A 23007-nucleotide genomic window follows, 5' to 3' on the forward strand; every position below is an offset into this window, starting at 1 on the left:
GTTGCTTCAAAAACACAAAAGGCCTCCCAGCCCACAGACAAGCTGAAATGCAGCAAAATGGCACAAATGGTTCAGTTGGGTCACCACTGCACAGTGCAATGTCAGCACTGGTGGAGCAATGGAAGAGTGCAACGCAGTGTACACGCATCGCTAATATCACGGGCACCATGTCTCAATGCTGTGGTATAGCGAACAAGATTAGCCTAGCATAAAAACATCGGTAATGCCAGGCAATGCCCAACTTGCACAAGCCACGCAGCTATGTGAAGTACGTAACGTCAGAAGAAAGTAAGCAACAAGGCAGAATAAACATGGAGAATGGACACCAGCCGATAGAGCTAACACAAGGCTTCAGGATGTGCTATGTGCCCAGTACAGTCCTTGTTACTGGTTTGGTGTTCGTTACACACTGACACACCTTTTATTAAGAAGTTACTACTGCCGTCCCATGTTTGCCTAGATTACTCGTACAAAATAAGCATGTAATCCCTTTAACACCATCACATCTCAATGGCTGTTATACAGCAGATCCTACATTAAGGAAATAAGCATCAAACTGATTAAAGTAATTGAGTACAAAAGGTTACAAGTGCAAGTATTTTGAATTCTAAAAGAGCCTTGTCACGACAGTGTCAAAATGTTTGGCATGACAACTCACCAAGCTGTGGAGGAAGGGCAGTGTATCTCTTCTCCAGAAAATTCAAGTCCTCACTGGGCATGCTCCAAAATGTTGTTGGCTCTGTTGGTGCATTCTCAGGCAGCTGGTGATGATGTTCCATCGGGATCCTCTCGGCTTATCTGCAGCCAGTTTTCACAAACCATCGTGAAATTCAAATGCCGGGTTTTAAAATCAAACGCACACTGTGTGCAAGGCTTTGCACCGCCAAAACAAGAGCTCGAGAAATTTGGAATAAACACTGCCGGTTTCTTTTACACAGAAGTGAGTTTTCATTTGGCCTTTACATTACCAGTCACTGCTAACCCATAGCCTACCAATGTGAGAGCAAAAGAATGCTGCTGAGGTGGTTAGCCACAGTGCATGTATCTTGATAACCCAAATTCAATTTACTCTTCCAGCCATTCACCATATGTTTCACTGTGAGTGAAGCCCACATCCCTCTACAACACTTTACGTAGCGCTTGACACTGTGCTATGTGCTAACCACTTGTAAAAATTACTGCTCAGGTGTTCTAAGAAGCATTTCGGCCAACAGCCTGCCAGAATCTTCATCAAAGCTGCATAAGGGAAGTCTATATACGAATAGAGTGTAAGGGAAGGGGTTTTAAGAACAAGGCAGCTGATGAACTGCACAGACAAATGAATATGAACAAAACTGTACCTGGTAGATATGAAAGCATTCAGGCTTCTCCTTTGATAGAACAAGCACTTAAATTTTTTTTCTTTAAATACACTCACTTTAACATTCACTTTTCATAATTAAAATAAATACTAAATGTGTATCAGCCCCCCCCCCCCATAAAAGACACAAGGCATAAGCTCCCTGCATTCCTGCTCCCCGGAAGGAGCTCACCTGGTGCACCTAGCAGGTAAAGCATGCAGTATTCTGAAAATGAAAAATGGAGTTTACACTTGATAGTGCGCCTCATATCTTGAACTCCTTTTAATCTTTTTTTTTTTTTTACAGCGAAAGCTGTGATGAGATCACACAACAGGCGATTTTGGTGCCGTAGTTGTCCGCTGCCACCGCGCCCCGGTTCTGTAACTGCGATCGCGCGAAATAAGAAAAACTGAAATAAGAAAAAAATATCCAGGATTGGATGGGATTTGAACCCGCGCCCTCTCTATGGTAGTCGAGTATTCTACCACAGAGCCACACCGGTGCTTGAAACTCCTTCGCAAAAAGACCCTATACAGGCGTCATGTTGGGCTAGGAATCGCGTTAAAGGGGTCATGAACCACTTTTCCAAGTAATGATTTAATGACCTTAGTATAGGAGTTTACTGCCTCCTGAATCGATTGCCGCAAAAATTTCTCGAATCCGCCAAGAACGAGCGGAGTTACGGGGGTTTGGCGCACGCTCTCAGCGCTTTCTCTCTTTTCTCGTCACGACGAGCGCATTGAAAGCTAGACAGGGAGGGATGGCACGGGGGAAAGATGTTACGTCAGCTTGCGTCGTGAAACGCGATCGCTCTCGTGCTGTGATTCACGTGCGCGAGTGTGGCTACCGTGTAAAGTTAGCAGACTGAGGAGTGCGGTGCCGACAAGTGGCGGCACCGTGTGGCAAGAAGCGCATCTGATCTGAACGCCACTCTCGATTTATGTCGGCTATCAGCCATTAGGATGCTATGTCTTTTGCCACGCGGAGAAGCAGATACGCGACGTCAACCGGCAGGCGCTCTGCCCACCGATGAGAGTGAGAACCGGCCTCTGTTTGAAAAGAGGGCGCCTGAGAAAACAGCAACTTCGCGCTCCGCTTGCAGCCTTTACGCGGCGCGCACGACTGCAATTCGGCTGAGCAGTTCATAGCCGTGTCAGCTTTCCGCAGGATGTGTTTTTTCAACAAGCCCAAGGCTCATGACCCCTTTAACTATGTAACATAGCGTGGTAGAAGAGTAAATAGCAACAAGGTGTCACACAATGCGAATTGCACGAGTGGGTTGTTGAATGCTTCCAACTCATTACAAAGGGCTCAGCCATATTTCTTCATCGTCATCAGCCACAGCACAAAGTGCACATTAATGCCTTACAGATGTGTAGTAGGTACCACGCTTCTCTGCAGAATGACGAATAATGGCATAGTGGGTGCTTCCCTACTGCGCAAAAATTATGATTTTTGGCATAGTGGGTACCTTGCAAGTGTACTGGTATTAGTTGCCCAAGAGAGTTTCCCACAAGCTCTACAAAGGCCACTCTTCTAGCTTTCACTGTGACTGTGCTGCGTGTTCGGTGCAGACCAGGTGATTTTTTTTACAAGCCCCACAATCTATAAACTAGTAATAGTACACCAATCCTATGCTTACAGCAATGTTATGGCTCACGTACCTCTTCCCTTGACAGAAAAGATTCCTCTGAAGGCTCTGAAACAGATTTGAAAAAGATCTTTCACAGAATTCGGGGGCGGGAAAGGCATAGCCTGACGCACCAGTTAAATAGAAAATCCGAACGTGTGCAAAAGAAAATCCAAATTTAAGTACTTCTTATTCCCAAACCTTGCCTCCAGAATAATTCATTATCCATTGAAGCAATAAAGTCATGAATGCCCTGTCTCCATTGTGGCCAGTATTGTGCTTTTAATTTCTATGAAATGAGAACAGGAGGCCTGCAGACGGTAAAACATAACTTTTATTTTGCTGGAAACAAAACTTGCCCTGTAACATTTCTTTTGCCCTGTAAGCATTGAAAAAATATAACCACTAAATAAAAAAGAAACAGGAGTTTTGTGCAATACAGTCAGTTTGTCACTGAGCCTTTTGAACGTAAATATTTTGCATCATATGCAACCCAACAGGGCAGATTTTTTAAATTGTAGATTCACCGTAAATAACAAAAACAAATGTAATATTTTAGAGTGACCATTGGTGGGAAAACAAAATTATTTCCATAAATAGAGATGCAGTTCTCATTCATGGCTAATAATACAATGAGGGAAGAAGGCCTATCAGACTAAGAAATTGACACACTGGAATAAGTATCTTTTACAGGCATAGGAAAATGCACACACCAGACTTACACACAATTGTTGAAGTTATCGCATTGTGGTGTTGTCTCTCTTACATCCTTGTTTGCTAGCGCTGAATGTTTTCGAGTTCCGTTAGCCAACACGCCCAAAAATGGCAATGCTAAAACACCAGACTAATTTCAGCTAGTTGCAGTTAGCATCATGATGCCGCACACCACTTCTGTGAAGTTACTCCTTGGACTTAATCTAAGTCCAAACTAGATAGTAATTCCTCGCCTCAAGATTCCAATGAATCTAATTCCGATTTGGCACTTGGGCAGTAGTCAGCAATTGGAGGGAACACTGCTTGACTGGTTAGCAGCAGAGCAACCAACGTGCACATCCATAGCCTAACTGCTGTGTAAGTGATTGCATGCAACAAAATTATGGTTGTGTGCCCATCAAAAAAAAAACCAACGAGTAAGAAACTTCCTGCAGTCCATCTTTTTGCCAAGCAATAAGGTTTTTGTAAGTATATCAAGAAACAAAATGCAGGCATGGCAGTATCGTTTGTATTGAGTGGCATCGTTTGTATATCCAAGTGCCAGCCAGTGAACAGCTGTCCTCACACCCTTGTAAGCAATAATGAGCAAGCATCAAGTGCTCATCCTCTTAGAGATAAGCAACCAGATGGCATCAGCTTTGTGGCTACCAATTGCACATCTGTGAGGCGATTTGCAAGCAATAGCCAATGCGCTCGCCTATACAAACCCTTGAAATCAAACCGAAGGTCGATAGTGTAAAAAGAATGCCTTGTATCGCCAAAGCGTGGCAGCACTTGTGGAACAACGAAGACAGAAAAAATTGGTGTGCTTTTAAACGTACAGACAGCGCCATTAATATAAGTCATCCAGACTTGTTCACGCACCACATATACACCTTTGACACATGAAGGGCTAATGATCTAGTATTCTGCTAGGAATTAAGCTACACATAAACAATAGTGGTGTGCAATATACAGTCGAATCCACATATATCGAACTCGCTAAAAAACGGGAATTAGTTCTATATCACATAATTCGATATAAAATTTTAATAGAAGTTACCATATTTTCAATGCAAATTTTGGTGCACAAGTTGGCTTCACATCACTGCTTACGATAATGTAAGGTAGGCGACTTGCGGCAATATGCAGGGATTTTTTTTAGTTTTTATTTTTCCGCTGTTGTAGTTAGAGATAAGTGTTGTATGCAGGCGAGTAAATATGGTATCAATGTAAACAGTGACTCAAAATCTTCATACTGTAGAATGGCTAGGCGCAAACAGGGGCGCCAGTGAAGACGAAGACGAGGACGGTTGTTGGTGCTCGTGCTTGCTCCGTTTCGGACTGCTGGTCGCTGAACCTGTGCTATTTATTTATTAAACGGCCTCACGGACTCAACGCTAAACGCGTACCATCAAGTGGTGGAGAGTGCTGGTTCTCTTTTGCACCCTGGAACTCCGTAACCGGACTCTACCTTCCCTGTCAACCATGCCCGACGACGTCGCACAGCAGAATGCTGCCACACCCCAGCTCCTCGCTGTCCCGGTATTCTAAGGGAGCGCGACCCATTCATCTTCAGCGGTACTGATGAGCAGGACGTCGAAGATTGGCTCTCTTCGTACGAAAGAGTGAGTGTCAACAACAAGTGGGACGATAACGACAAACTCGGCCGCGTCCAGTTCTACCTGAGAGGAGTCGCGGAACTCTGGTTTAACAACCATGAGGCTGAGATTACCACCTGGGCCTCTTTCAAAGCGACTTTCGCGGACGTATTCGGCCGACCGACAGTGCGCAAGCTCCGCGCAGAGCAGCGCTTGCGTGATCGCGCCCAACTGTCGGAGAGTGTTTCACTTCCTATATTGAGGACGTCGTAGGCCTCTGCCGCCGCTTCAATCCTGCCATGTCCGAGGCTGACAAAGTCAAGCATATCATGAAAGGCATCGAGGACGATGCGTTCCACATGCTTGTGGCCAAAAACCCTCAAACAGTCACGGACGTCATTCAGCACTGCCAGAGCTACGACGAGTTGCGAAAGCAGCGCATCTCCACACGCGTCCTAGCTTCGACACGACCAGTACGTCAGCACTCACCGTTGGCGCCATCTCTCCGGACCCGACGGTATTGACGCAACAAATCAAGCAGTTCATCCGAGAAGAAGTTGCACGACAACTGTCTCTTGCACCCTTTGTCCCAGGCAATGCTCATGGGATCCCATCGTCGCTGCGACAAACCATTGAGGAGCAAGTATCCGAAGCCCTTCCGCCTACGCACCAAGCCGCCGTCTGTATCCGCGCCCTTGACCTACGCTGACGTCGCGAGAAGGCAGTCACATGCGCTGCCACACGGCACGGACGCTGCTCACTCCTCAAGTGCATTTACTCAACGCAGAGCGCGGCAGGCCCGCCCGTTCCACTTTATCGTCGTCCTGTCACCCCTCCTCATAATCCTTGGCGCACAACGGACAAACCGACCAATATGTTACTACTGCTGTCATACCGGCCATGTCGAGCGTTTCTGCCGCCGCCGCGTTGCCCGTCCAGGTACGTTGACGCAAGTTACAGCTACGTCCGTCCAGAGCCACCCAGCGATGCCCTCCCCACGCAACTTCGGACACCCTTCATCCAACGCCGAGCTTTCAACTCCCGTCGATCGCCGTCCCGCGCCGACGTTCGCTTTCGCCAAGATTCGTCGCCCCTCGCCCGTCCAAACGGAAAACTGACCATCGCAGTTCCGGAGGCAAGAACTGCGACGCTGTCGAAATTACAAGACCTCGTTCTCAACCTGCTAACGAAATAACTGTCTCATTGAAGGTGTTCCGTGCAGGCCTTAGTCGATACGGGAGCTGCTGTGTCTGTGTTGAGCGAAGCAATGTGCCGCAAGTTAAAAAAATTACGATTCCGCTTTCTGGTTCTTTCTCTCCGTACGGCAACCGCACATCCCATACAACCTTCCGTGACGTGCACGGCTCGGCTACTCATTCAGACGTTTTGTATGTCGTCGATTCGTCGTCTTTCCACATGCTCGCACGACGTTATATTGGGCTGGGACTTCCTTTCCACACATCATGCCATCGTTGACTGTGCCCGTGCCGAACTAGAATTATCAGCGATCTCGACATCGATTCTGGCAAGTCACCTTTCCTCGTGTCGTCGTCGCCGCGGACACGGACATCCCACCTATGTCTTCTGTTCGGGTACCGATCTCCTGCGACTATGCTTTCTCTAGCGCCATGTTCACACCGTCAGGAGCAGTCACTTCTCGTAAGAAGTTCATTCTCCCCTTTGCTCTTGTCACGATCGAAGACTCCTGCTCAAGCATTTATGTCACGAACCTGCTTTCGGTCGCAGCCACAGTATTCCGCGGAGAATGTATAGGGCGTCTTGAGGAGATTGATTCTGTTTGCGCCAGCCAACTGCTCGATCGCACAACAAGCCTCCAGGTCGCCAGCGTTGATCTCGTTACCACGTCCAACACATCTTCCCTAGACGCTTTCCTTCCATCAATTGATTCGGACCTTCCTATTGCTCAACGCACCCAACTCTTGAAGCTTCTCGACCGCTTTCGGACGTCTTTCGACTACAAGCAAACCAGTTTGGGTCGAACGTCTGCCATCGTCCATCATATGGACACCGGGAGCCATGCACCCCTGCGTCAGCGTCCATACCGGGTCTCTCACGCTGAACGCCGAGTTATTGATGACCAGGTGACTGATATGCTTAGTCGTGGCGTTATACAGCCGTCCCACAGTCCTTGGCCTCCCCGGTGGTACTTGTGAAAAGAAGGACGGGTAGCATCCGATTCTGTGTTGATTATAGGCGCCTTACAGGATCACACGCAAAGATGTCTATCCGCTCCCAGAATCGATGACGCGCTCGACTGTTTGCAAGGCGCGGAGTTCTTTTCTTCACTGGACCTTCGATCGGGGTACTGGCAGGTACCTATAGATGAAGCTGACCGCCCAAAAACTGCGTTCGTAACTCCTGACGGCCTGTATGAGTTTCAACGTGATGCCGTTTGGCCTTTGCAACGCCCCCGCCACCTTCGAGCGTCCTTATGGACAACATCCTTCGAGGTCTCAAGTGGAACACGTGCCTTTGTTATCTGGACGACGTCGTAGTTTTTTCAAAGGACTTCGACACCCATCTTCTGCGCCTCGCAAGTGTCCTGGAATGCCTCACACAGGCTGGTCTACAACTCAATATGAAGAAGTGTCACTTCGCCGCCAGGAAGCTCACCATCTTGGGACATGTTGTCAGCAAGGACGGCATTCTACCCGACCCTGCAAAGCTCCGCGCTGTCGCCGAGTTTCCCAAGCCGTCGACCCTGAAAGAACTCCGCAGCTTCATAGGCCTATGCTCATATTTTCGACGATTCGTTCGTGATTTCGCATCCATAATGGCCCCTTTAACACGCCTACTTTCTGACAGCCAAGGTGTCATGGCATGGTCTTCCGCTTGCGACGCCGCATTTGCGAAATTACGTCATCTACTGACATCGCCACCGATTCTCCGTCACTTTGACCCAGACGCCCCTACCGAATCCACACGGACGCCAGTGGAGTCGGCCTTGGCGCTATTCTTGCTCCACGCAAGTCTGGCTTCGACGAGTACGTTGTTTCTTACGCAAGTCGCACTCTCACCAGAGCTGAAGAAAATTATTCGGTCACGGAGAAAGAATGTCTAGCCATCGTTTGGGCAATTACAAATTTAGACCTTACGTCATGGCCGCCCATTTGATGTCGTGACTGATCACCACGCCCTCTGCTGGTTATCTTCACTGAAAGACCCATCTGGTCGTCTAGCTCGATGGGCATTACGTCTCCAAGAATACGACATCCGCGTCGTCTACAGGTCAGGCCGTAGACATTCAGATGCCGACGCTCTTTCTCGCTCTCCCCTTCCCCATGACTGTGGCAACGGGTCTGTTTCCAGCTACGATTCTGCGGCCCTTATACACGCTGACATGCCTTCTGAGCAGCGTCAGGATCCTTGGATAGTCTCTTTAATGGAGTTCCTATCTAAGCCCTCACCACGTACCGCCACTCGCTCGCTGCGGCGCACAGCTCGACATTTCACCATCCGCGATGGGCTCCTATACCGCCGCAACTATCTATCTGATGGTCGCAAGTGGTTGTTGGTGATTCCTCGCCACCTCCGTGCCGATATCTGTGCCTCCTTTCACGCGGATCCCCAATGCGGCCACGCTGGTGTAATCAAAACCTATGCACGCCTCCGGCTGCGGTACTACTGGCGTGGCATGTACCGCTTCGTCCGCCAATACGTGCGTTCATGCTCCAAGTGTCAGCGCCGGAAGAGCCCCCCACGTATAGTCACTGGACCGCTCAGCCGTTGCCTTGTCCCTCCCGGCCTTTTGATCGCATCGGAATTGATTTGTACGGCCCCCTTCCGTACACGCCAGACGGGAACCGCTGGGTGATCGTCGCTATCGATCATCTGACACGCTACGCTGAGACTGCCGCGCTGCCAGAGGCCACATCACGTGAAGTCGGCTTATTCATACTTCACCAACTTGTTCTTCGCCACGGCGCGCCTCGCGAGCTACTCAGCGACCGCGGACGCACGTTCCTGTCTGATGCCGTACAAGCCCTCCTCCGTGAATGCAACGTTGTGCACCGGACAACCAGCGCCTACCATCCACAAACCAACGGAATGACTGAGCGCTTTAACGCACACTAGGCGACATGCTGTCCATGTACGTCTCCGCTGACCACACCAACTGGGACCGCATACTACCCTTTGTTACGTACGCTTACAATAGCGCTACTCAGTCTACGACAGGATTTTCTCCCTTCTTTCTTCTTTACGGCCGCGAACCTTCCTCATTTATGGACACCATTCTTCTGTACCGCCCGGACGCTTCAGAGTCCACAACTCTATCTGAAGTCGCCACCTACGCCGAGGAATGCAGGCAGCTCGCACGTTCCTTAACCGCACAAGACCAAGCACGCCAAAAGGACCTCCATGACGCAAACCTGCCTCCCCAGTCATATTCGCCTTGAACATTGGTGTGGCTTCGCGTTCCCTCCTCTGCTCCTGGCCTTTCCACAAAGCTACTGCAGAAGTATGAAGGCCCCTACCGCGTCCTAAGTCAAGCCTCTCCCGTCAACTATGTTGTCGAGCCCGTTCAACCATCCGCAGACCGGCGCCGCCGTGGCCGTGAGATTGTTCACGTCGACCGACTGAAGCCGCATTACGACCCACCAGTCGTCCCTGTTCCTTAAGTCGCCAGGATGGCTCCTTTTCTGCGGGGGAGTGATTTGTAGAATGGATAGGGCGCAAACAGGGGCGCCAGTGAAAGACGAAGACGAGGACGGTTGTTGGTGCTCGTGCTTGCTCCGTTTCGGACTGCTGGTCGCTGAACCTGTGCTATTTATTTATTAAACGCCTCACGGACTCAACGCTAAACGCGTACCATCAATACGAAGTTGTGCGTGCTCCTCGTGGGCCGGAAGCGTCTAGTCTGCCTTGGCCCTAATGTTGGCGTTGTTTTTCATTAGCATACTAAGCGTGCTTCTCTGGATGCTGTACGCAGCGGCGACGTAAGACTTGTTTTCCCCAAGTTCGACTGTACTGATTATCGCCAGCTTTGCGGAGAACAACCAGGTTCTTCCATTTTACGGCAGCCACTGCGTTAAGACAGGGAGTTGAAAGGCGAACGGCGACCCCACACGACTGCCACAACAAGGAACCATGCAAGAAAGCACATGATGGCAAGCTATAGTTTCTACTCTCTCTGCCTGGCGCCCTCCTAATCAAACCGCTCGCGCTCACTCTCCCAAAAGGCTGAAGACCTTTTGTGGGACATAAAGGCACCAGCTGCACAGTGAATCGAGAGACACAATTCACCTTTATGCAACAAAAGGCGATCGCAGCAAGCACTAACCGGTAGGCATAGGATGAGCCACAACGGCTCGACGCTGTAGGTCAGCGAACACATTAGGAACAATGAGACTTGGTCAGGGATCCATTGCAACTACGTTTTAACCATTAGTGCACTTAAAGTGGGTATGTATTAACAAGGTCTTACTGTATTAGTGCATTGTGCTGAAACAGTGATAGCTGCAAGCTTAAGCCCAAGGCCAGAGGTCAGGTGACCTTGAGTTTTAAGCAAGAGGCCAGACCTACTGTAGCAATATCAGCAGTTTAATTTGATTTTTTTTTCTTCCTTTTCTGTATGCGCCATATGACTGGTTATGCTTATGTTATGAAACAAGAAGGTCCACTTCTACATATACATAGCACATGCTGCTGTACTTTTATGAAAAATCAAGAGACTCAATGCTGCTTATGCTGAAGGGAGTGGGAGTCCAGCTCACACGGTATATCAAGCATGTATAACAAACCCATAATAAGCTTGTATTGTAAGTGCCAGTTATACATGGGAGTATAACTGCAGAACTGCTTTTTCAGTCACACTGTACTGTCATGGAAGTTTAGTTCTTCTCACTGTATTTGCCAGAAGCTGATTTAATGGGTCCTGATGTAATCAGTAAACATTTGAAACGCAAATAACAAGGACACAAAAAAAATACAAGATGACAAACACACATCTCGTGTCTTCTTTTGTGCCCACGTTATCTGCGCTACAAATCATTACTGATGCCAAACCAACAGGCCCAAACAGCCACAATCCTGTTAAAAATATTGTCTATTTTTAACACAAGCAGTCTTTACAATTGTTTATTATTACTGGAGATATAAGCAAATCAAATGTTGTGATGTCACGTGAACAAGACAGCTATCATCCAGGCAGCAGAAGCTCTAGACCATTCCCTTGACTGGCACCTGCTAGGAAACTTACTCCTCTGCTTTTTCCAGCCTTGGAGCCAAGGGCACATGTAATGCTTAGGTTACCACTCTTCCCACGCCCCTTCCCCCGACTGCACCCCCTATTGAGTCATTACTGCGTATTTATGTCTTCATCAACCAAAATCAGGCAGATGCCCTCATCCCTATGACCGGGAGTGCTCGTCATATACAAGACACTAGTGCTAGATTCTCTCTGTTGGCAAAGCTTACATGTTCGAATAAGAAGACATTAAGAAAAGTCTTGGATGAATGGATATGTAAGCTTTGCTAACAGATATCAAAGCCACACATAGCCTCTGCTCAAAGCAAGAAGTATATGACAGCTTGACGAGTTTCAATTTATCGAGAAGCTTTGCTGAATCGCATGCAGTGCTGTATGTCACGATTTTTCCCGATGAGCGTGCACTCATTACTTTTCACAATGATATTGGCTTCATCTCAACAGCATGTAAGTTTTTATAACAAAGAGAAAGTTTAATGGTAAATAGAGAGGTGAGCCAGCAACAGGCTTGGCATGCGAATGCAGGTGTAGTCTCTTTTGCCAAAAATTTCTCATCGCATTGTCAGATGTGTAAAACAGGGCACTCTATATCTTGTCAAAGTGCACTGAACCAGAATCAGCATCTGCATTCGTCTCACACAGGCAGACCATTAGTATTATGGCAGAGGGCACTTGAGTCAATCTAAATAAAATGTGCATTCAGAGCTCATCCAAATGACAAGAGGAATAACTCGAAGTAATTGCAGTAGCTTTACAGATCCGCTTACTCGAATATGCAGCATGTAACTGCATTTTTTTTCCTCAACAATTTGCTGTACTTTTTAAACACTGTTCACACTAACTGTGTTTATAATTTACTGTGAGCCTCCTTAACTTATGTCACAATGTCTTCTGCTGTATGAACAATACTAACTTCAAAAAGCTTATTTCTAAATATTTATAGAAAAGATCATTAACTTATTTATTTAGTTATTTAGTACGTACTGCGGATGCAGACTTGAGGCCTATGCACAGAGGGTCCAAAGTGAAGCAAATGCATGGACAAGGGAAGGCCAAAAAAAAAAAATCTCAATAATCTGTCAGTAACATGACGTAATGAAACAACTGAAGAATTTAAGTCCGCAAGATCTGAAGATGAAGAGTAATACTTGAATGTGCCTGTTTAAACAAATCAGTGTGTGATGGTATTTTGAGGCTGTTATTGAATATATCTGGTTTCCAGTGGTCTTGTATATGGGTCTTGCTACTAGTAGGAAGCTGACAAAAGAATCCTAATAAGGTAGCAAATTGGGCGAGTTGGAATACACTCATGATGGCCAAGGCAAAACAAGACACAGGAATGGAATAAAGTACCTACATGACACAAGTGCAGTCGTGTACATGACACCAGCGCTTGTGTCATGCACTTTCTTCTAGTCCTGTGTCTTGTTTGTGCTGGCCATCGTGAGAAAAGAATTCTAGCTGCAACTTCTTGCTGCACAGTACCATATGTCGGCAAACTCACTCACGAGTCAACTCACTTAGGCACTCAGACTCAGATCGAGCCACGAGTCCGTGTGAGGAATATTCTGGTGCATTTGAGTCTGAGTGAGTACGGTTGAGAAGAATTTTAGTGAGTCTGAGTGAGTTCGGTTGAGGAAAACTTTGGTGATTCTGTGTCCGAGTAAGCCCTAAGCGCAAAAGATATTTCTTGAGTGAGTCTGAGTGAGCTCCACATTTTTTATTGACCTATGGTTCTATCTACTCAACTTCAGCTTTACTATCGGCCTTATGTCAGCTCACATTTATACTCACGTCTAATCACGTCTACTCACACATACTTCAACGCACTAGCGTTCATACGTCGGCTCAATATTTATTGATCAGAGGCGCGAGTTTTGACCTCCTGACGCCCTAAACGTGCTCAGCTGTAGCACAGCATAACAAGGTCTTTAAATTTATGTATGCACTACCATCATAATCAGGCCCATCCTCTGCCTTATTTGTAGCAAATACACTGCAGGACAGAGCCCTCTCACTCTGAACTCCAACTGTCTCTGTACTTTCGGAACTGACATAGTGTCTATGACTTTTCAAGGGAAGTATTGCAGAGAGAAAGAAAAGATTGCCTCTGGGAAGAATGGCAAAGGCAAGAGGAACTACTGGCTCACTTTCCTAGCACAAAGTGGCTTAGGAGTCTATAAGATCATTTTTCACTCTGCCATACCTTTGTACTGCCCTCTTTTTTTCTGTAAGCTTTTTGTTTTTCCATGAGCCACCAAATTACATTGATTCTTGCAGGCTATCTCAAGGCACCTCACCTCGTGCACTGCTGCCACCCCCACATAAAGCATCTTCATCGTCTTGGGAGTCTCTGTTGCCCACAGGCACCACAGAAGCCGGCAGGTCACCAGCTGCTCGACCTGGACGAAAGTCCTCGGGGTCTACATCATCTTGGAATCCGGTGACCAGTGGGTTGCCACCAGACTCTTCTTCATCACTAATGAGCAGGAGAAGCCAGATGGGTAAGCTTGTTATTTGGCTGGCTTGGAATGCTCAGTGACAGCTGCAACAACTATGTATACAAATTAAATTCAGTGTTAATTGCTCTTTATTTATTTACAGTACAAAAAGAGCCCTTAGGGGCTCTAAGGATTCTGAAGTTCCATATACCAGACAAACTAACCTGCAAGCAAAATAATAAGCTGGAAGCAAATAAAGCTGTAACTGATTAAAGCACACATACATGCCCACACCCGCACAGCACTACCAGTAAGGCAGCAAAAGTTTTTGCCGCCATTTCCCAAGTGTGCAAGTTTAAAAAAGGTATTTCACATGATTCACAAAAAACTTATGGTATGGCAGGTTATGTACTGAATCTGCTATGCCATTTTTATCTTATGTCAGAAGTACAGTCTACACAAGAAAGTTTTAGTTCACTAAAGAACAACAGAACTCTTTCTCACAAGCTGCTAACCAGCTCAAACTTGACAGGCTGATTTGCATTTCAATGCTCTTTCAAAGGCTATAACAGATATGGTAGTGAACGCAAACTTGGGTTGTTGATTATGCACTGCCTCTCAGCAGATGAGAATTTTGCAACCAGTTTTCACCACCACTCAGCTCGCACGCAGACACTCAAATGCAGTTGGTGAAACCAATCAAATGTGCAGGGTGTTCACCTGGCACTTTCTTCGTCAAGTGCAGATGGTGCAGCAGCACCCCCATCAGCATCACGCTCTTCTAAAAAGGAGCTAAAGCTTGCATCACCGTCTGGTACAAAGTCATCAACATTGTGGACTGCCATGGTTGAAGAGCTCATTGGTGGCGGTGCATGAACATCAGCTTGCACCACTGCGAAACAGATGTAAGAAAAAGTCACTGCGTTAATTAACTGCATTTGTTGCGACTTACTTACTATTCACTGTAAGGGGTAAGTTACAGGCATGCACAAGTGAAATAAATGAATAATTTCTGCTTAAACATTGGCTGAGAGATTTGTCAAAGTTCAATGACGGTATAGTCAGTGACTAATTCTTGATACATAGAACTTTTCAGAAAGTTCAATTATTTCGACTTCTCTAGCACTGACAGAGAAATGAAATTTGAAGCACCATATGAGATTTCATTCATTCACTGGACACCGCCTGCATGCCACATCGCAGATATTGCTGTCACAGATTATGCTAATCATCAAAATTATCCTTGTGGTTATTATCTTCTTATGGCCAAAATTTTTTGTCTCACCAAATTATGTTGGGGAGTTAAGCATTAATTATCAGTTGGGCATCAATGATCAGTAGCAGACACTATTTGTTAAAGGAGTTTACAGTACTAACATTACCCAGATCAACAGTGGCTATTCACCTGTGCCTACATTCCGAATGCTTGTTCAGGGAATTTTTCTGAGCAGCATTTATTAGGCACTGTTTAAAAGAAATGTTCTGAAGTTGCAATTTCAGAGGGCATCAGAGCCAGTGCCTTGGTTGTATTGGCTGAATAAAGACAAGGTCATGTGTTGCCACTTGTATTGATCATCATAACACCTGAGCTCACTTATACTTTTTCCACCCCTATCATACTTCAAGAGCAACTCTCAAATCCAGTCAACGTATGCTGTCAAATAAGGGGTAAATCAACTAGCAAAATGAAGAAACACATTAGCTCTTGCACTGTTCTTTTCTACAGATGGCAAAAGCTCCAAAACCATGAAGCAGGACAGGGTGCCTGAGGAGCACTAAAAGAAACCAGAGGTCCACATGGAACTAGTCCACAGCAAGTTTGCCTTCTAGGAAAGGTTTCACAACTTAGTCCTTTGGTTATTTTTTTTTTCCTCAGTAGAAAATATTGTAGGCCAAATATGGGGGTTAGAAGCATCAGCAGTCACTATTCAGGGGCGCCTCTAAATGTGGTGTAAATGGCTGAAAATTTCGACAAGCTAATGTTGAAGATTCTTATGAATGGCCTGCAAAATTAAAAAAAAAAGAAAAGCTGTTTCATTAACAGCGCACACTTCTTTCCGAGCACGAGTGCGGTCACCTTTAAACAAAATTTTATACCTAGAATTTATTACAAAGAATAAGATCGAATTTCAAATGTGCACTTACAAAGCTTACAAAGAAAAAGTACTTTACACTTTGTAGTACAGTAGAACCCCGCTGATACGTTTTTGAAGGGACCGTAGGAAATAAACGTAAGAGACGGGAAACGTAAGAGCCGAAAAACAGGAAAAACGGCAAAATATTTAGTGGTACAGAATTTTATTTCAATTCTTACGAGCAGCACGAAAATTGGCGCGCTCAGCCGCGATCTAGTCGATAGAAACGCGGAGCTTAGGACGGCCTTATCCACAGAAATGTAATCAACGTATGTGATTTTTTTAACACCAACAGCTGTAGGCATGAAAGAACTAAGCACACGCAATCACGACCGGCGCGGCGAGTCCGACGGCGAACCGCACGCACGACCATGCGAGCTCCAACCAGCTCGAACTCCTCCCGTTCTCCGACAAATAACGATGATGATGAGTCTACGCCAACGTGATGGCAGAAGTGAATGCCAATCTCGAAGGCCTTGCTTTCGCAAGCAATTACGTCATACACGCCATGTTTGTGCAGTGCAAATCTCAGAGGCTATGCTTTTGTCAATAGTAAATGCCAATCTCGAAGGCCTTGCTTTCGCGAGCAGTTACGTCATAGACGCCATCTTTGCAATTTTAATCTCGAAGGCCATGCTTTTGTTTGCATCAATTGAAAGATTCTGTTGCTTGCGCCTCTCATGCGGCTAATATTACGGTCAAACGAGGCCAAGCTGCGTGAAAATGCACCATGGCCGCTCTCTTTGGTAGTCACTCAGTCGGCTCCGGGCGCACTTCGCGACGTATCATACGGGAACGGTCCGAAAGTTACGACGTAACAGCGGGGTTCCCAATACATTGTATCCTATGGGAGCTATGCCGGGACCGGCGGAAAACGACGTAACAGCCGGGAAAACGCAGCAGTGAGGAACGTAACAGCGGGGTTCTACTGTACTTTGTAGGATCATTAGTTTTCAACATATTCTAGCCAGGGCATCGAAGTGGATATAAATTGAAACAAAATAAGATGGAAAGTTTCCTAGAGTCTGTTTGGCCACAAATCTATTTAGATAATTTGATACATGTACACCACCCATGACATGGCAGGACTGGATCTGGTGCACGATCACATTGAAATTAATGATAAAAAATGGAGCAGTACGTCCTAGCATGCATCATTTTGAAGAAACATGTTGAGATAGGCAAAATAATAAATTGCTTGGTCTAAACTGAGAGAGCAAATTGACAGGCTGATTAGAGGCAATACATGCTTAGTCAATGGCAGGTAACTATTTTACATACGTGACCTCCACTATAGGCTTGTTCAGGAACCCAGCTCTCTGCACAACAACAGCAATAAACCAGAACTGCCTGGATGAGTCTCCATTCAAATCAGTTTCTGCATGTAGACTACAACAACTGTTGTACCTTACACATTGAACTACTTTGTTCTGAACGGATAACCAATATTATTTTCTTCTGCTCAAGTACGGCTTGGTCTCGGGCGCATTCTGAGAATATCGATTCAGCTTTACATTCATTATCAGCTAATACATTCAAGTTTGGGTACTGTATTCAGTTTAGGCTTGGGTTCAGTTAAAGAGCCTGATTCTAGCTATTTTATCACAGATACTAAGTAAAATGAATTATTGACAGGGCTGTTGAAACAAACAACTTTTGTCTGTGCCTGCTGCCCAATGACATTTCAACTACTGTATAGCACAGAATAGAACATTATTCTCTATATAATACTAGTGGTCATTTCAGCTGCCCAAATGTGTCCTGCTGCCTAAATTGTCTTTCTAGCACGAAGATAGATAAGAAAAAATACGTAGTAGTGTGAAGCTAGAAAGAAAATCAAACAGGTTTCTCCGAAAGAAGGCTTTGCAGTTGAAGAAAAATTTGTCCTGGTCCAGTGTCCAAACCTGGAACCAACACCTTTCCTGGGCAGTTGCTCTACCATCACACCTAACTAGGAGGCTAACAGACTCCAGCACGAGGGAAAACTAATCAGCACTCAAAATAGGAACACTGAATCTGACAAACTGCTATAATGCTACAGTACGGAATATTACAGTAAAGCTGCAGTACGGAGCTATGTTCCATCTGATGCTTGGCTACAGAGCACCTTTACACCAGTTACAGGCATGAAGCCTTGACACAACCTAAGGCCAATGAAACGGTGAGTCCAAACAGGTAAATGTGGAGTGTGTCCTGTCTAAACTACCATCTGATCACCTTATTCTTTCATGTATGTCAACAAAATATAACTGACTCCAGCACGAGGGAAAACTAATCAGCACTCAAAATAGGAACACTGAATCTGACAAACTGCTATAATGCTACAGTACGGAATATTACAGTAAAGCTGCAGTACGGAGCTATGTTCCATCTGATGCTTGGCTACAGAGCACCTTTACACCAGTTACAGGCATGAAGCCTTGACACAACCTAAGGCCAATGAAACGGTGAGTCCAAACAGGTAAATGTGGAGTGTGTCCTGTCTAAACTACCATCTGATCACCTTATTCTTTCATGTATGTCAACAAAATATAACTGAATGACCTTACTCATTACTTCAAACTTGATACATGGAATATTTACAACATAAAAATTACATAAAAGAATTTTTGCATTGAGTTTTGTTTAAAAGCTCCATCTACTCTCTGGAACATAACCCAAGGTTATTGTGCCAACACACAATGAATTAAACAATGAAAAATGCATGCTTTTTTATCTTGCATAGAGAATACAATCTTTTAAAGCAGTATCAAGATGGCACGAGGGAGCACTCTACACAGTAACACCGCAAAAAGACACATTTACCTGGCATATTACCTTCCATTAACATGTATGCCATGGCCATTGCAAAGTAGTCTGCTCTTCATTATTTCTTTGGTAGCAATACAACCTTTTGCAATTTTAATTTATTTTCTATGTGTGACCTAAAGAGACTTTTAATTCAAAAGTGGTGCTGCTTTTTATGCATATAATGCACTATCAAACAATGAACCGCTACATGCTAGACGCCTATTATTTACAGCATTATCATCCACCTACTAGCTTTGCTTACATTTTGAATGTAATGCATATCTAAGTAAGCCCTTTTGGCACAATGTTCAGCGAGCACCCGCACCACCCACTTAAACAGCATTGGATATAATAACAATAATAATTTATGGGGTTTAACGTCTCAAAACTACGATATGATTATGAGAGACGCCGCAGTGGAGGGCTCCGAAAATTTTCACCACCTGGGGTTCTTTAACGTGCACCTAAATCTAAGTACACGGGCCTCAAGCATTTTCGCCTCCATCGGAAACGCGGCCGCCGCAGCCAGGATTCGATCCCGCGACCTGCTGGTTAGCAGTCGAGCACCTTAACCACTAGACCACCGTGGCGGGTTTTAAACAGCACTAGAGTTCACAGGATACATACACCAGAAGAAAAAATATCTCTCCATGTTAAATTACAAGATTCTGCAGAGACTTCTCACACTTTGCAGGCATAATAGCATAACTAAAAAAAAAAAAAGACTAGTTACTTTTTTTTTCACTCGTAAGCTACTACACTCCTTCAGGAAATGATTTTCTATGTGTGCTATTGCTACTGTCCTTCGTTATAAGTGTTTCTGGGTGTCTGTACACTTGTAAATAAAGAAGCTCACAGATTGAAAAAAATTGCCTAAAACCTTGGCACCCATTTCCTGAGCCATGTCTGGATTAGAGACTTTACATTTGATGACAATCTTTCCACTGATGCCCTTAATACTAAACAGTAGATGGTCACTCTTACCAATGCTTGACTGTATCACACTGCCACATAATCTAGACTTGCAATGAGCTATTTTGTTTGCTTGCTTGCATGTTTAGTGAGCAAGTCAAGGTGCAGTTCTGCACCACCACCAGTGACAAATAGAGAATGACTGCTTGAAAGGAAAAAAAAAAAATTGTCATCCACCCACTTTGTAGCATGAAGGTATAAAGGAATGATCTTTCCTGCAGAACTGATGCGCTATACTCAAGTGACAGCTTGTGGCATCAACGAAGCTACCTCACACCTTTCACAACCCAAAAAAAGATTCAGACGACATGGGCCTTCCAGAGACTCACCCATACAGTCCTCCCTTTCTGGTTTCTTATTGAAAAGTTTTGACATGAGGCCAGCAGCTTGTTTTGTCGGTGTGCCCTATGACAAAGGAGAAAACAAATGGTAGCTTCAAGTGCCCGCGCTGACATCGCCTGATAATGCGCTTGGGATACATCATATGGCATGGCTGCCCTGTGCTCTCAAGTATGTTTGACTCTGTGTACAAAAAAGTATGCAACAAGCCAAAGCAAAGAAGGAAAGAGATGATAATCAGTAAAGTGAAACTGAGCCAAGAAGGGACACGGCAGGTGCATGGTACAGACCGAGAAAGGCCCAGATAAGAAGGCAACACATGAGATAAGAGCAGTGTTTTGTTCCATCTCAAGAGAGTCAAGCTACGGGGAGGCATGTCAAGCAGTGTGGTAAACAAAGTGGTCTTGCAACCAAAGTGATAAGCTGAATGTTTGTTTGCTCAAATTTGTATTCTAGTTCAACCAAAAATGGTTCAGCTTTGGGTTCATCTATGGACTGAAAAAATATCAATTCAGGTTGCTTCTATGTTTTAAACTAAACATTAGGATGCCATCTGTCCTGGTGCACAATTTATGTGCCCCATCGAAAAAGTTCTACCCTCCCCTCTATTTCAGATTTTCCTTTTCAGCGGAGAAGCTGATAGTCCAGTCGTTGTGTGTGCCACTTCTCTCCTTTGTCTGTCGTCTTCTTCACTGGTTTATTTTTGCAGCATTATGTACCAATTGAGCCAGACTTTGACCTTACTGAATTTTTTTTCTCTGATTGAACAAAAAATTGTTAAAATCTTCACAATGTTTTATGAACTATATTTTCGGAAATTATTGTTTGCCTCACGAATGCAGAGAACTGATACATGCAATGCATTGTTGCACATTGCAGAACAAGTACTGTGCGTATTTCATAACTCAGAGGTAAGAATAGTGCATCAGTTCTCCGACTCTTGCTTTCGTGTTGCCCCAGCCATCTGCTTCCTCACAGTGTCCTCTGAGCAACAAGCTTCTAGGGAACAGTATAACATCCTGAAGTTCCCAACATTTGAAGGAAAGCATGCTTTCCATTCCCCATGACTCATTCTTTTTTTACCCCTTTCTCTACAAAAAAACAGCTAACGATTAACCCTTTCAGTTGATAGTCAATGTTTGTGTTGCCTTGTTTTCTTCTCATGTCTGTACTTATATTTTTTTTTATAATGAATTCACTTCCATACAAATAAGCCTTTTTTTTTGTGATCAAGCTTCTCAGCATTAATGAGGCCAAATAAGATGTTTATATATAGATCAGCAATTTGAACTTCATATCCTCAATGTACTTACCACAGATGCCGTTGGTGATGGCACACTTCCAGATGATGCTTTAGCAGAAGCAGCAGCATCACTATTTGATGAGGTTGGTGATGCTTTTTGGATGCGGTACCCTTGTTCAATTGTAGGTGAAACAGCTGGCTTCCTGGGCGACTGCGTTTGCTGCAGCCGAGGCTGCTGCTGTTGGGCTTGCAGTGGGTGCAATGTAGCTCCTGCTGCTGCCTTCTGTGCTTCGTGCCCAAGTGAAGTAGGTACTGACACACTTCGTGGGGGTGATGGTCCCACTTTGGCACTAACGGAAGGTCTCCGGCCTGCCTCTCCCGCCACTGCACAGTTATGCATCAATGTCACTTGAAAAGGATATTGTACCAGCCAATTAACAGCTGTACATAGAACAGTCATCACAGCTCTCTGCTTAAGACTTCAGCAACCACAAATTCAAACAGAAACATTAAAAGAGATGATTAGTCCAAGTTGATAGTTTTTAAACTGGACTCTGCAATGCAATTTCAGTTTCCAAAGGTGGCAAAGCACCTCAGTTTGTGTTAGGTTGTTGTGAAATCCAGGCTAAAACAACTATAATTAGCGGTGGCCAATTAAGACAGGAAAAACATACATTTGAACGGTGCATTACGCAGTGTACTTGAGTAACAATGATGGGCAAAACATGAAAAAAAAGTCTGTCAAGATACACTAGCTCAGCGAATTCAATTAGTACTGCCTTTATGGTCCCTTGTGAACAAGTACTGCATAACTGTTACGAGACATCAAACCTTCACTTTTTGTCCCGTCTGCTAGGTTAATGATTGCAACTAACCCTTTCCACAAAATATTTGCTGAAACTTTTCCCTGAAGCATTGAATATTAACAGGTGATGGAACAACTTTTGGGGGGGTCACCACACCAAGCACACCACATTCCACAAGTACTGTAATGATGGGAGCAGTAAACAGAGTATAAAACAAGCTACAGTTCCTTTATTTGGAAGGGCATGCAAATATTAACAAATTCTGGTTACTATCAGACATTAAATAATATTCATATTCAATTTCAAAAACTAAATACTAAAAGTATTCAAATATTAAAAGTATTCAAAAGTACTCAAATGCAATATTGTGCTGGTTTTGTTGGAGTAGACACGGCATATTACGTTTACTTTTACCGAGGGGTGTGCAAACATTCAAGTCTCGAATCCAAATCGAATAATTTGATCTGACTTTCAAATTCACATTGTTCATACTTATGAATCAACACAATGACTATAAAGAACACGGCCAATGTTGCGACTAGCTTAGGGTGGCTGAAACTCACCCTAAAACATTTGCCAAAAAAAAATATTATATGTACTTTCCACAAGTCACAAAGAAATAAAATATAAGAAGGAGATATACATGTGAGCACATTCCACAATGAAAGTCTTCAACGCAGTCCCTGGACTCGCTACTCGTCCTCATTGGAGTCACTGTCGACCAGCCCTAATTATTGGCATTTTGCTCTTTAAAAAAAGAACTTGCACTTAATGCAGCTCCCTTTGTG

The 23007-nt window shown here is 44.9% G+C and overlaps 1 protein-coding gene across 3 annotated transcripts in view; it reads right to left on the reverse strand.

Moving 5' to 3' along the window:
* LOC119393175 (rab-like protein 6) overlaps nucleotides 1–23007 on the reverse strand; it is a 113200-nt gene that overhangs the window by 57663 nt on the left and 32530 nt on the right. For 2 of the 3 annotated variants that reach the window (XM_049414834.1, XM_049414828.1), the window contains exons 9-12: nucleotides 21484–21797; nucleotides 20161–20236; nucleotides 14655–14826; nucleotides 13794–13972 (exon numbers count right to left, since the gene is read on the reverse strand). In XM_049414834.1, coding sequence (XP_049270791.1) covers nucleotides 13794–13972; nucleotides 14655–14826; nucleotides 20161–20236; nucleotides 21484–21797 — 741 coding nt within the window. Of the gene's footprint in view, nucleotides 1–3004; nucleotides 3040–13793; nucleotides 13973–14654; nucleotides 14827–20160; nucleotides 20237–21483; nucleotides 21798–23007 lie in introns of all 3 variants that reach the window. The other variant, XM_037660013.2, reaches the window with a different exon arrangement.

The sequence above is a fragment of the Rhipicephalus sanguineus genome, chromosome 1, assembly GCF_013339695.2.
Source record: "Rhipicephalus sanguineus isolate Rsan-2018 chromosome 1, BIME_Rsan_1.4, whole genome shotgun sequence".
In the NCBI taxonomy this organism is placed as follows: domain Eukaryota; kingdom Metazoa; phylum Arthropoda; class Arachnida; order Ixodida; family Ixodidae; genus Rhipicephalus; species Rhipicephalus sanguineus.